Consider the following 15,485-nt stretch of genomic DNA (forward strand, 5'->3'; position numbering starts at 1 on the left):
TGGTGGGGAAGATGCTGGAGTCAATTATAAAAGACGAAATTGCTGAGCATTTGGATAGCAGTAACGGGATCATTCCAAGTCAGCATGGATTTACGAAGGGGAAATCATGCTTGACAAATCTACTGGAATTTTTTGAGGATGTAACTAGGAAAATTGACAAGGGAGAGTCAGTGGATGTGGTGTACCTCGACTTTCAGAAAGCCTTCGACAAGGTCCCACATAGGAGATTAGTGGGCAAAATTAGGGCACATGGTATTGGGGGTAGGGTACTGACATGGATAGAAAATTGGTTGACAGACAGAAAGCAAAGAGTGGGGATAAATGGGTCCCTTTCGGAATGGCAGGCAGTGACCAGTGGGGTACCGCAAGGTTCGGTGCTGGGACCCCAGCTATTTACGATATACATTAATGACTTAGATGAAGGGATTAAAAGTACCATTAGCAAATTTGCAGATGATACTAAGTTGGGGGGTAGTGTGAATTGTGAGGAAGATGCAATAAGGCTGCAGGGTGACTTGGACAGGTTGTGTGAGTGGGCGGATACATGGCAGATGCAGTTTAATGTAGATAAGTGTGAGGTTATTCACTTTGGAAGCAAGAATAGAAAGGCAGATTATTATCTGAATGGTGTCAAGTTAGGAGGAGGGGGAGTTCAACGAGATCTGGGTGTCCTAGTGCATCAGTCAATGAAAGGAAGCATGCAGGTACAGCAGGCAGTGAAGAAAGCCAATGGAATGTTGGCCTTCGTAACAAGAGGAGTTGAGTATAGGAGCAAAGAGGTCCTTCTACAGTTGTACCGGGCCCTGGTGAGACCGCACCTGGAGTACTGTGTGCAGTTTTGGTCTCCAAATTTGAGGAAGGATATTCTTGCTATGGAGGGCGTGCAGCGTAGGTTCACTAGGTTGATTCCCGGAATGGCGGGACTGTCGTATGTTGAAAGGCTGGAGCGATTGGGCTTGTATACACTGGAATTTAGAAGGATGAGGGGGGATCTTATTGAAACATATAAGATAATTAGGGGATTGGACACATTAGAGGCAGATAACATGTCCCCAATGTTGGGGGAGTCCAGAACAAGGGGCCACAGTTTAAGAATAAGGGGTAGGCCATTTAGAACGGAGATGAGGAAGAACTTTTTCAGTCAGAGAGTGGTGAAGGTGTGGAATTCTCTGCCTCAGAAGGCAGTGGAGGCCAGTTCGTTGGATGCTTTCAAGAGAGAGCTGGATAGAGCTCTTAAGGATAGCGGAGTGAGGGGGTATGGGGAGAAGGCAGGAACGGGGTACTGATTGAGAGTGATCAGCCATGATCGCATTGAATGGCGGTGCTGGCTCGAAGGGCTGAATGGCCTACTCCTGCACCTATTGTCTATTGTCTATTGTCTATCTGCGCCCGGGATGAGGTGTTTCACACTAGGGCTTCCGAGATGCCCTCGTTCTTCAGAAAACGGGGCTTCCCCTCCTCCATTATAGATGAGGCTCTCACTCGGGTCTCTTCTACATCCCGCAGCTCTGCTCTTGCTCCCCCTCCCCCCACTCGCAACAAGGACAGAATCCCCCTCGTTCTCACCTTCCACTCCACCAGCCAGCGGATCCAACATATCATCCACCAACATTTCCGTCACCTACAACGGGACCCCACCACCGGCCATATCTTCCCATCCCCTCCCCTCTCTGCGTTCCGCAGAGACCGTTCACTCCGTAACTCCCTGGTCCACTCGTCCCTTCCTACCCAAACCACCCCAACCCCGGGCACTTTCCCCTGCAACCGCACGAGATGCAACACCTGTCCCTTTACCTCCCTCCTCAACTCCATCCAAGGACCCAAACAGTCTTTCCAGGTGAGACAAAGGTTCACCTGCACCTCCTCCAACCTCATCTATTGCATCCGCTGCTCTAGATGTCAACTTATTTATATCGGCGAAACCAAGCGCAGGCTCGGCGATCGCTTCGCTGAACACCTGCGCTCGGTCCGCATTAACAAAACTGATCTCCCGGTGGCCGAGCACTTTAACTCCCCCTCCCATTCCCAGTCTGACCTTTCTGTCATGGGCCTCCTCCAGTGCCATAGTGAGGCCCGCCGGAAATTGGAGGAGCAGCACCTCATATTTCGCCTGGGCAGTTTGCAGCCCGGTGGTATGAACGTCGACTTCTCCAACTTCAGATAGCTCATCTGTCCCTCACTTCCCCTCCTCCTTCCCAGATCTCCGTCTATCTTCCTGTCTCCACCTATATCCTTCCTTTGTCCCGCCCCCCTGACATCAGTCTGAAGAAGGGTCTCGATCCGAAACGTCACCCATTCCTTCTCTCCCGAGATGCTGCCTGACCTGCTGAGTTACTCCAGCATTTTATGAATAAATCGATTTGTACCAGCATCTGCAGTTATTTTCTTATATCCAAGTCACCCTGCAGCCTCATAGCATTTTCCTCACGGTTCACACTGCCACCCAGCTTTGTGTCATCTGCAAACTTGGGGATGTTACATTTAATTCCCTCATCTAAATCATTAATATATATTGTAAATAACTGGGGTCCCAGCACCAAGCCTTGCGGCACCCCACAAGTCACTGCCTGCCATTTTGAAAAGGACCCGTTAATTCCTACTCTTTGCTCCCTGTGTGCCAATCATTTCTCTATCCATGTCAATACCCTACCTCATAATACCATGTGCTCTAATTTTGCACAGTAATCTCGTGTGGGACCTTGTCAAAGGTTAAAACGGGGAGAATGAACAGACAAGCACCCATCGTCAGAATCGAACCTGACGGAACTATAAAGTTCACCGCTGCGCAGCATGCTGCTCTAGGTGTTAATTGGCCAAAATATTTTTCACTTTGAACGATACCTCAATAATCTTGCCCAGTTAAGTGATGTAGTATATCAAATACCAATAAATTATATAAATGATATGAAATTATTGAGAATAATCCACCAAACAAATATAAAACCAACAGTGGAAGAGAATTGAGGGACAGGTCGGCTGTTCAGACATTTATCATATGCTGATATTCACTGACACGTCCAGTCATTGGAGCAGATATATTCTTTGATACTGGGAGAACACTTATAGGAATGGTTAAACACTTGCAATAATATTATTATCATCCTAAGCCATTTCTTTCACAGATTAAAAAAATTAAATATTTTTCATCATGCTGCATATATTTTCATAATTTGTTCACTTGATTATTACATCCAGAATCCAAATATTAGAATAGACTGTTCTGTCTCATCTGACATGATTTTCGTAAATTTAAAATGGGATTTACCAATGGGATTTAGCACTAATCCCATTGAATTCTGTGAAACTATAGATGATTGTATCACTTCTCTGCTGATATTCCAGGTGCTGTTCCAGGAGGATATTCTGGACTTGCAGCTGGAGGTGTTCCAGGAGGTGTTCCAGGAGGTGTTCCAGGAGGTGTTCCTGGTAATTTTATCAGTTATTAATCATATGTTTGGAGCATATTGTGCATTGCACTCGAAATTAGGCTTTACATTTTTATCGCTGCTGCAATTAGATATAAAATGCAGCAATCCTGGACAGACATGGCACCTGCCAATGTTTGGACAAAGAAAATCCTATAAATTGGAGCCTCCAGAGGAAGCCCTCTGAGAAAATTGTTCTCTTTCATATTTCCAAGTGGTATGGGCCAAACATTTACTCTGATTTAACTTTTTAATTCTATGTCTTTGCAGGTGGATATGCAGCAGCCAAAGCAGCTAAATATGCAGGTACATCTTAATTTCTTAATATGGTCAATTGCCCCCTGCACCTTGAGAAAACGATTCCATGCAAACTCTCATGCTTACTCTGTTTACATGCTGTTAGTCATAGAGTCATACAGCATGGAAACAGACCCTTTGGCCCAACTTGTCCATGCCAACAAAGATGTCTATCTACGTTAATCCCATTTTCCAGCATTTAGCCTGTACCCCTCCATTCCTTTCCTATACTAGTATATACTGTGAATGCTGCCTCTACCACCTCCTCTGTTTGTTCCATATACCCACCCTCTGTTATTACCATAATTTATTTATGTCGCAGATTAAAACAATTAAATATTTTTGAACATGCTGCATATGTTTTCACAATATTTTCACTCGATTATTAAATCCAGAATCCAAATATTAGAATAGACTGTTTTGTCTCATCTGACATGATTTCTGTCATCGGAATAGAAAGTGAAAATATTTAATGTTCGGTCACACGTCAGAATCGATTCTGAGTAAATAAAAGCAGCAATGCAATAGACAATAGACAATAGACAATAGGTGCAGGAGTAGGCCATTCAGCCCTTCGAGCCAGCACCGCCATTCAATGCGATCATGGCTGATCACTCTCAATCAGTACCCCGTTCCTGCCTTCTCCCCATACCCCCTCACTCCGCTATCCTTAAGAGCTCTATCCAGCTCTCTCTTGAAAGCATCCAACGAACTGGCCTCCACTGCCTTCTGAGGCAGAGAATTCCACACCTTCACCACTCTCTGACTGAAAAAGTTCTTCCTCATCTCCATTCTAAATGGCCTACCCCTTATTCTTAAACTGTGGCCCCTTGTTCTGGACTCCCCCAACATTGGGAACATGTTTCCTGCCTCTAATGTGTCCAATCCCCTAATTATCTTATATGTTTCAATAAGATCCCCCCTCATCCTTCTAAATTCCAGTGTATACAAGCCCAATCGCTCCAGCCTTTCAACATACGACAGTCCCGCCATTCCGGGAATTAACCTAGTGAACCTACGCTGCACGCCCTCCATAGCAAGAATATCCTTCCTCAAATTTGGAGACCAAAACTGCACACAGTACTCCAGGTGCGGTCTCACCAGGGCCCGGTACAACTGTAGAAGGACCTCTTTGCTCCTATACTCAACTCCTCTTGTTACGAAGGCCAACATTCCATTGGCTTTCTTCACTGCCTGCTGTACCTGCATGCTTCCTTTCATTGACTGATGCACTAGGACACCCAGACACCCAGATCTCGTTGAACTCCCCCTCCTCCTAACTTGACACCATTCAGATAATAATCTGCCTTCTATTCTTACTTCCAAAGTGAATAACCTCACACTTTGTGATAGCCAGTAAATTTAAAATGGGATTTACTAATGGGATTTAGCGCTAATCCCATTGAATTCTGTGAAACTATAGATGATTATATCACTTTTATGCTGATATTCCAGGTGCTGTTCCAGGAGGATATTCCGGGCTTGCAGCTGGAGGTGTTCCAGGAGGCGTTCCAGGAGGTGTTCTAGGTAATTATATCAGTTACTAATGTTATTTTTGATGCTTATTTTGCTTTCTTCTCGAAAATAGACTTTAACTTTTTTTTGCAAAAGACAGACACAAATAGCAGAGTAACTCAGCGGGACAGGCAGCATCTCTGGAATGTAGGAATGGGTGACATTTCAGATCGAGACCCTTGCTGCAATTAGATTTAAAATGCAGCATCCTGGACTGACATGGCACCTGCCAATGTTTGGACAAAGAAAATCCTGCAAATTGGAGCCTCCAGAGGAAGCCCTCCGAGAAAATTGTTCGCTTTCATATTTCCAAGTGATATGGGCCAAACATTTACTCTGATTTAACTTTTCAATTCTATGTCTTTGCAGGTGGATATGCGGCAGCCAAAGCAGCTAAATATGCAGGTACATCTTATTTTCTTAATATAGTCAATTGCCCCCTGAACCTTGTGAAAACAATTCCATACAAACTCTCATGCTTACTCTGCCTGCTATTAGAGTCATAGAATCAAAGAGCATGGAAACAGGCCCTTTGGCCCACTTTGTCCATGCCAACCAAGATGTAACATAGAAAATAGGTGCATCCTCCTCACAGTTCACACTGTCACCCAGCTTTGTGTCATCTGCAAATTTGCTAATGTTACTTTTATTCCCTTCATCTAAGTCATTAATGTATATTGTAAATAGCTGCGGTCCCAGCATCGAGCCTTGTGGTAGCTTACTAGTCACTGTCTGCCATTCTGAAAGGGAACCGTTAATCCCTACTGTTTGTTTCCTGTCTGCTAACCAATTTTCTATCCATGTCAGTACCCTACCCCCAATACCATGTGCTCTAATTTTACCCACTAATCTCCTATGTGGGACCTTATCAAAGGCTTTCTGAAAGTCCAGGCACACTACATCCACGGGCTCTCCCTTGTCCATTTTCCAAGATACATCCTCAAAAAATTCCAGAAGATTAGTCAAGCATGATTTCCCCTTCGTAAATCCATGTTGACTCATAGAAACATAGAAACATAGAAAATAGGTGCAGGAGTAGGCCATTCGGCCCTTCGAGCCTGCACCGCCATTCAATATGATCATGGCTGATCATCCAGCTCAGTAGCCTGTACCTGCCTTCTCTCCATACCCCCTGATCCCTTTAACAAAAAGGGCCACATCTAACTCCCTCTTAAATATAGCCAATGAACTGGCCTCAACTACCTTCTGTGGCAGAGAATTCCACAGACTCACCACTCTCTGTGTGAAGAAATGTTTTCTCATCTCGGTCCTAAAAGACTTCCCCCTTATCCTTAAGCTGTGACCCCTGGTTCTGGACTCCCCCAACATCGGGAACAATCTTCCCGCATCTAGCCTCTCCAACCCCTTAAGAATTTGATATGTTTCTATAAGATCCCCCCTCAGTCTTCTAAATTCCAGCGAGTACAAGCCCAGTCTATCCAATCTTTCCTCATATGCAAGTCCCGCCATCCCAGGGATTAATCTGGTGAACCTTCTCTGTACTCCCTCTAAGGCAAGAACGTCTTTCCTCAGGTTAGGAGACCAAAACTGCACACAATACTCCAGGTGCGGTCTCACCAAGGCCCTGTACAACTGCAGCAGAACCTCCCTGCTCCTAAACTCAAATCCTCTTGCTATGAATGCCAACATACCATTCGCTTTCTTCACTGCCTGCTGCACCTGCATGCTTGCTTTCAATGACTGGTGCACCATGACACCCAGGTCACGTTGCATCTCCCCTTCTCCCAATCGGTCACCATTCAGGTAATACTCTGCTTTCCTGTTCTTGCCGCCAAAGTGGATAACCTCACATTTATCCACATTATATTGCATCTGCCATGCATTTGCCCACTCACCTAATCTATCCAAGTCACTCTGCAGCCTCCTAGCATCCTCCTCGCAGCTAACACTGCCACCCAGCTTCGTGTCATCCGCAAACTTAGAGATGTTGCATTCAATTCCCTCGTCCAAATCATTAATATACACTGTAGATAACTGGGGTCCCAGCACTGAGCCTTGCGGTACCCTACTAGTCACTGCCTGCCATTCCGAAAAGGACCCGTTTATTCCTACTCTTTGCTTCCTGTCCGCCAACCAATTTTCTATCCACCTCAAAACTGAACCCTCAATACCGTGTGCTTTAAGTTTGTACACCAATCTCCTATGTGGGACCTTGTCGAAGGCCTTCTGAAAGTCCAGATATAACACATCGACTGGTTCTCCCTTATCCACTCTACTAGTTACATCCTCGAAAAATTCTATAAGATTCGTCAGACATGATTTGCCTTTGGTAAATCCATGCTGACTTTGTCCGATGATTTCACCACTTTCCAAATGTGATGCTATCACATCTTTAATAACTGATCCAGTTACCGCTATCCAAATGTTCTGCTATTTCATCTTTTATAATTGACTCCAGCATCTTCCCCATCACCGATGTCAGGCTAACTGGTCGAAAATTCCCTGTTTTCTCTCTCCCTCCTTTCTTAAATATTTTGATAACATTAGCTACCCTCCAATCCACAGGAACTGATCCTGAATCTATAGAACATTGGAAAATGATCACCAATGCATCCATGATTTCTAGAGCCACTTCCTTAAGTACCCTGGGATGCAGACCATCAGGCCCTGGGGATTTATCGGTCTTCAGTCCCATCAGTCTACCTAACACCATTTCCTGCCTAATGTGAATTTCCTTCAGTTCCTCCGTCTCCCAAGGACCTCTGGCCACGAGTACATCTGGGAGATTGTTTGTGTCTTCCTTAGTGAAGACAGATCCAAAGTACCTGTTCAACTCATCTGCCATTTCCTTGTTCCCCATAATAAATTCACCTGCTTCTGTCTTCAAGGGACCCACATTTGTCTTAACTATTTTTTTCCTCTTCACATGCCTAAAGAAGCTTTTACTATCCTCCTTTATATTCTTGGCTAGCTTACCTTCGTATCTCATCTTTTCTCCCCGTATTGCCTTTTTAGTTATCTTCCGTTGCTCTTTAAAAGTTCCCCAATCCTCTGGCTTCCCGCTCATCTTTGCTATGTTATACTTCTCTTTTATTTTTATACTGTCCTTAACTTCCCTTGTCAGCCACGGTCGTCTCTTACTCCCCTTAGAATCTTTCTTCCTCTTTGGAATGAACTGATCCTGCACCTTCTGTATTATTCCCAGAAATACCTGCCATTGTTGTTCCACCGTCATCCCTGCTAGGGTCTCTTTCCAGTCAACTTTGGCCAGCTCCTCCCTCATGCCTCCATAATGCCCTTTGCTCAACTGTAATACTGACACTTCCGATTTTCCCTTCTCCCTCTCAAATTGTAGATTAAAACTTATCATACAGTGCCCTCCATAATGTTTGGGACAAAGACCCATTATTTATTTATTTGCCTCTGTACGCCACAATTTGAGACTTGTAATAGAAAAAAAATCACATGTGGTTAAAGTGCACATTGTCAGATTTTAATAAAGGCCATTTTTATACATTTTAGTTTCACCATGTAGAAATTACAGCAGTGTTTATACATAGTCCCCCCATTTCAGGGCACCATAATGTTTGGGACACAGCAGTGTCATGTAAATGAAAGTAGTCATGTTTAGTATTTTGGTGCATATCTGTTGCATGCAATGACTGCTTGAAGTCTGCGATTCATGGACATCACCAGTTGCTGGGTGTCTTCTCTGGTGATGCTCTGCCAGGCCTGTTTTGCAGCCATCTTTAGCTTATGCTTGTTTTGGGGGATAGTCCCCTTTAGTTTTCTCTTCAGCATATAAAAGGCATGCTCAATTGGGTTCAGATCAGGTGATTGACTTGGCCACTCAAGAATTGACCATTTTTTAGCTTTGAAAAACTCCTTTGTTGCTTTAGCAGTATGTTTGGGATCATTGTCTTGCTGTAGAATGAACCGCCGGCCAATGAGTTTTGAGGCATTTGTTTGAACTTGAGCAGATAGGATGTATCTATATACTTCAGAATTCATTATGCTACCACCATCCTCAGTTGTATCATCAATGAAGATAAGTGAGCCAGTACATTCAGCAGGCATACATGCCCAAGCCATAACACCCCCACCACCGTGTCTCACAGATGAGGTGGTATGCTTTGGATCTTGGGCAGTTCCTTCAATTCCTCCATACTTTGCTCTTGCCATCACTCTCATAAAAGTTAATCTTCGTCTCATCTGCCATAAGACCTTTTTCCAGAACTGTGGTTGCTCTTTTAAGTACTTCTTGGCAAACTATATCCTGGCCATCCTATTTTTGCGGCTAACCAGTGGTTTGCATCTTGCGGTGTAGCCTCTGTATTTATGTTCATGAAGTCTTCTGTGGACAGTGGTCATTGACAAATTCACACCTGACTCCTGAAGAATGTTTCTGATCTGTCGGGCAGGTGTTTGGGGGGTTTTCTTTATTGTAGAGAGAATTCTTCTGTCATCAGCTGTGGAGGTCTTCCTTGGCCTGCCAGTCCTTTTGCGATTAGTAAGCTCACCAGTGCTCTCTTTCTTCTTAATGATGTTCCAAACAATTGATTTTGGAAAGCCTAAGGTTTGGCTGATGTCTCTAACAGTTTTATTCTTGTTTCTCAGTCTCATAATGGCTTATTTGACTTTCATTGGCACAACTTTGGTCATCATGTTGATAAACAGCAATAAAAGTTTCCAAAGGTGATGGAAAGACTGGAGGAACAACTTGGTGCTGAGAGCTCACTTAACCCTGCATTAAGGAGGCAATTAAACACACCTGGGCAATTACAAATGCCTGTGAAGCCATGTGTCCCAAACATTATGGTGCCCTGAAATGGGGGGAACTATGTATAAACACAGCTGTAATTTCTACATGGTGAAACCAAAATGTATAAAAATACCCTTTAATAAAATCTGGCAATATGCACATTAACCACATGTGATTTTTTTTCTATTACAAATCTCAGATTCTGGAGTACAGAGGCAAATAAATAAATGATGGGTCTTTGTCCCAGACATTAGGGAGGACACTGTATTATGGTCACTGCCTCCTAATGGCTCTTTTACCTTGAGTTCCCTTATCAAATCCGGTTCATTACACAACACTAAATCTAGAATTGCCTTCTCTCTGGTAGGCTCCAGTACAAGCTGCTCTAAGAATCCATCTCGGAGGCACTCCACAAACTCCCTTTCTTGGGGTCCAGTACCGACCTGATTTTCCCAGTCTACCAACATGTTGAAATCGCCCATAACCACCGTAGCATTACCATTTCGACATGCCAATTTTAACTCTTGATTCAACTTGCACCCTATATCCAGGATACTGTTTGGGGGCCTGTAGTTAACTCCCATTAGGGTCTGTTTACCCTTACAATTCCTCAGTTCTATTCTGACTCTACATCTCCTGATTCTATGTCGCCCCTCGCAAGGAACTGAATATCATTCCTTACCAAAAGAGCCACCCCACCCCCTCTGCCCACCTGTCTGTCTTTTCGATAGGGCGTGTACCCCTGAATATGCAGTTCCCAGCCCTGGTCCTCTTGCAGCCATATCTCTGTAATTCCCACAACATCATACTTGCCAATTTCTAACTGAGTCTCAAGCTCATCCACTTTATTTCTTATACTTTGCGCATTCTTATACAGCACTTTAACTTCGGTATTCACCTCCCCTCTCACACTATTGGCCCTGACCATATTCTCTTATTCCTTCTCAAACTTTCCTTCCTATTAATTTGGGAGTCTTTTGTAACTTTTCTTGTACTCACTTCCCCTTTAACTCCATCTTTATACTCCCAATTTGTCAACCCCTCTCCCCCGTTATTTAGTTTAAACCCACACGTGTAGCACGAGCAAAGCTGCCTGCCAGAACGTTGGTGCCCCTCCAGTTAAGGTGTAACCCATCCATTTTGTACAGGTCACCCCTACCCCAGAAGGGATCCCAGTGGTCTATAAATCTAAATCCCTGCTCCCTGCACCAGCCCCCCAGCCACACATTCAGATCCCCAATCTCCTTGTTGCTCCCCTCACCAGCATGAGGTACAGGAAGCAATCCAGAGATAACCCTCCCAGAAGTCCTGCTTTTCAGTCTTCTTCCTAACTCTCTAAACCAGTGCTTCTTAAACTCATTCACCCTTGAGTCTTTATCACAAAATTTCATTCACCCTTGACTAAACTTTCTTATGTTTTTTGGTAATTTTTGTCTTATTCTCCCTTGTGTATAATTTTATATATGTTTAGTCATTCACCCTTCATGCACCTCTCTAATTTCATTCACCCTTGGGTGAACCATTCACCAGTTTAAGAAGCACTGCTCTAAACTCACGTTGCAGAACCTCCTTCCTCTTCTTCCCGACGTCGTTTGTGCTCACATGCACAACTACTTCCGGCTGTTCACCTTCCCTCTCGAGGATGTTCTGAAGTCGGTCCATGACATCTTGAGCCCTGGCACCAAGAAGGCAACAGACCATCCTCGAGTCTCGCCTGCCGCCACAGAATCTCCTGTCTGCACATCAGATAATGGGGTCACCCGCCACTATGGCTCTGCTCGACGTCGGTCTCGCCGGTCAAGTCTTATCGCTAGCATTGGAGCCACTAACCTTTCCGCTGTTTGGACTGGAAGCATCTTCTGCCCCAAGAGCTACCAAGAGGATGTACTGTTTTCATTAGGCACAGCCATCGTGGTCTCCTGCACTCCACTTTTACTCTCCTTTCTCAGTCACCCACCTTCGTTCTTCCTGTATCCTTGGCGTGATAACGTCACTGTAGGTCCTGTCCAGGAAACTCTCATTTTCCTGGATGGCCCTGAGGTCATCCAGCTGCTTCTCCACATCCGTGTATATATGCATATAGAAACATAGAAACATAGAAAATAGGTGCAGAAGGCCATTTGGCTCTTTGAGCCAGCACCACCATTCATTGTGATCATGGCTGATCATCTACAATCAGTAACCTGTGCCTGCCTTTTCCTCATATCACTTGATTCCACGAGCCGCTAGAGCTCTATCTAACTCTCTTTTAAACTCATCCAGTGAATTGGCCTCCACTGCCTTCCATGGCAGAGAATTCCACAAAATCACAACTCTCTGGGTGAAAAAGTTATTTCTCACCTCAGTTTCAAATGGCCTCCCCTTTATTCTTAGACTGTGCCCCCTGGTTCTGGACTCCCCCAACATCGGGAAGATGTTTCCTGCATCTAGCTTGCCCAGTCTTTTCATAATTTTATATGTCTCTATAAGATCCCCTCTCATCCTTCTAAATTCCAGTGAATACAAGCCCAGTCTTTCCAATCTTTCCTCATATGACAGTCCCTCCATCCCAGGGATTAACCTTGTGAACTTACACTGCACTGCCTCAATAGCATGAACGTCCTTCCTCAAATCAGGAGACCAAAACTGCACACAATACTTCAGATGTCGTCTCACCAGGGCCCTATACAACTGCAGAAGGACCTCTTTGCTCCTGTACTCAAATCCTCTCGTTATGAAAGCCAACATGCCATTAGCTTTCTTCGCTCCCTGCTGTACCTGCACGCTTACTTTCAGTGACTGGTGTACAAGGACACCAAGGTCTTGTTGCACTTCCCCTGTACCTAATCTGACACCATTGAGATAATAATCTGCCTCCTTGTTTTTGCCGCCAAAGTGGATAACCTCACATTTTTCTACATTATACTGCATCTGCCATGCATCTGCCCATTCACTCAACCTATCCAAGTCACCCTGCAACCTTCTAACATCCTCTTCGCAGTTCACACTGCCATCCAGCTTTGTGTCATATGCAAACTTGCAAGTGTTACTTCTAATTCCATCATCCAAATCATTAATATATATAGTAAATAATTGCAGCCCCAACACCGAGCCTTGCGGCTCGCCACTGCCTGCCATTCTGAAAAGGATTTGTTTATTCCTACTGTTTGCTTTATGTCTGCCAACCAATTCTCCATCCATGTCAATACCCCACCCCCAATATCATGTGCTCTAATTTTGCTCACCAACCTCCCGTGTGGGACCTTATCAGCTTTCTGAAAATCTAGATACACTACATCCACTGGCTCTCCTTCATCCACTTTACTTGTCACATCCAATTTGTTCACTTGATTATTACATCCAGAATCCAAACATTAGAATCTGTTTGGTTCATCTGACATGATTTCTGCCATCTATCCACCCACCCACCCATCCACCCACCCACCCACCCACCCACCCATCCATCCACCCACCCACCCACCCATCCATCCACCCATCCATCCATACATCCATCCATCCATCCATCCATCCATCGCCTCTCACCCAGCCCCGCCCTGGCAGAGACTCGCACGTCGGCAGTCAGCGTTGAACGCACGGGCACTGGCAAGTGCCTTTCGCAGCCAATGGCTCCATGGAGGGGAGTGGGCGTGGCAGCCGACTGGGTGGAGGGGAAGTTGGGGGTAGGGGGAGGGTGGCGATAGGGGGGAAGTGGGGGTGGGGGGAGGAGGGGGAGAGTGGGGTCAGGGAGAGTGGGGATGAGGGAGGGAGGAGGAGGGGGTGGGGGGAGGGGGCAGTGAGGGTGGGGGGAACAGTGGGGGGAAGGGGGACAGTGGGGGACAGGATTTTGTGCTAATCCCATTGAATTCTGTGAAACTGTAGATGATTGTATCACTTCTCTGCTGATATTCCAGGCGCTGTTCCAGGAGGATATTCTGGACTTGCAGCTGGAGGTGTTCCAGGAGGTGTTCCAGGAGGTGTTCCAGGAGGTGTTCCAGGAGGTATTCCAGGAGGTGTTCCTGGTAATTATATCAGTTATTAATGATAGTTTTGAAGCATGTTTTGCTTTCCACTCGAAAATAGACTTTACATTTTTACCGCTGAAGATAGACACAAAAAGCTGGAGTAACAGCGGGACTGGCAACATCTCTGAAGAAAAGAAATGGGAGACATTTTGGGTCGAGACCCTTCTTTAAATTTTCATCACTGCTGCAATTAGATTAAAAATGCAGCAATCCTGGACAGACATGGCATCTGCCAATGTTTGGACAAAGAAAATCCTATGAATTGGAGCCTCCAGAGGAAACCCTCTGAAAAAATTGTTCTCTTTCATTTTTCCAAGCAGTATGGGCCAAACATTTACTCTGATTAAACTTTTCAATTCTATGTCTTTGTAGGTGGATATGCGGCAGCCAAAGCAGCTAAATATGCAGGTACATCTTAATTTCTTAATATAGTCAATTGCCCCCTGCACCTTGGGAAATGATTCCATGCAAAATATTAAGCTTACTCTGTTTGCATGCTATTAGTCATAGTCATACAGATTGGAAACAGGCCCTTTGGCCCAACTTGTCCAATGCCAACCAAGATGTCAAGCTACCTTTATGCCATTTTCCTGCATTTAGCTTGTACCCCACCATTGCTTTCCTATCTGTGTATATATCTATATAATAATAATAATAATAATGCATTACATTTATATAGCGCTTTTCAAACACTCAAAGATTTCTAGAACATAGAAATACTGTGAATACATATATACTGTGAATGCTGCTCCTATCAACTCCTTGGGTTTGGTCCATATACCGACCCTCTGTTATTACCATCAGTTGCCATTTATTTCACAAATTTAAAAAAATAAATGTTTGTAATCATGCTGCATATATATTCACAATTTGTTCACTTGATTATTACATCCAGAATCCAAATATTAGAATAGACCGTTTGGCTCATCTGACATGATCTGCCATCTTATTAAGTGAAAATATTTAAAGTTCGGTCACATCAGAATCACTTCTTTGAGTAAATAAAAGCAGCAATGCACCTTTGTGATAGCCAGTAAATTTAAAATGGGAATTAATAATGGGATTTAGCGCTAATCCCATTGAATTCTGTGAAATTATACATGATTGTATCACTTCTCTGCTGATATTCCAGGGGCTGTTCCAGGAGGATATTCTGGGCTTGCAGCTGGAGGTGTTCCAGGAGGTGTTCCAGGAGGTGTTCCTGGTAATTATATCAGTTATTAATTATAGTTTTGATGCATATTTTGCTTTCCACTCGAATAGACTTTACATTTTTACCGCTGAAGATTGACACAAAAAGTGGGTGTAACAGCAGGACAGGCAGCATATCTGGAGAACGAAATGGGTGACATTTCAGGTTGAGACGCTTCTTTAAATTTTTATCGCTGTTGAAATTAGATTAAAAATGCAGCAATCCTGGACAGATGGGGAACCTGCCAATGTTTGGACAAAGATAATCCTGCAAATTAGAACCTCCAGAGGAAGCCATCTGAGAAAATTGTTCTCTTTCAATTTTCCAAGTGG

General features: G+C 44.3%; 1 protein-coding gene and 1 long non-coding RNA gene across 2 annotated transcripts in view; both read left to right on the forward strand.

The window, feature by feature from the left end:
* Positions 1 to 3,396: 3,396 nt before the first annotated feature.
* Positions 3,397 to 5,251, forward strand: LOC144606342 (uncharacterized). Its single transcript, XR_013548941.1, has 3 exons — positions 3,397 to 3,426; positions 3,696 to 3,731; positions 5,178 to 5,251. It is a non-coding gene; the product is annotated as an uncharacterized LOC144606342 (long non-coding RNA).
* A 361-nt stretch (positions 5,252 to 5,612) lies between these two features.
* Positions 5,613 to 15,485, forward strand: part of LOC144606566 (uncharacterized) — an 88,732-nt gene continuing 78,859 nt past the window's right edge. The window contains exons 1-4 of the mRNA XM_078422825.1: positions 5,613 to 5,642; positions 13,851 to 13,958; positions 14,334 to 14,369; positions 15,094 to 15,165. Coding sequence (XP_078278951.1) covers positions 5,613 to 5,642; positions 13,851 to 13,958; positions 14,334 to 14,369; positions 15,094 to 15,165 — 246 coding nt within the window. The remainder of the gene's footprint in view (positions 5,643 to 13,850; positions 13,959 to 14,333; positions 14,370 to 15,093; positions 15,166 to 15,485) is intronic.

This window comes from Rhinoraja longicauda, chromosome 26 (assembly GCF_053455715.1).
Source record: "Rhinoraja longicauda isolate Sanriku21f chromosome 26, sRhiLon1.1, whole genome shotgun sequence".
Taxonomy (NCBI): domain Eukaryota; kingdom Metazoa; phylum Chordata; class Chondrichthyes; order Rajiformes; family Arhynchobatidae; genus Rhinoraja; species Rhinoraja longicauda.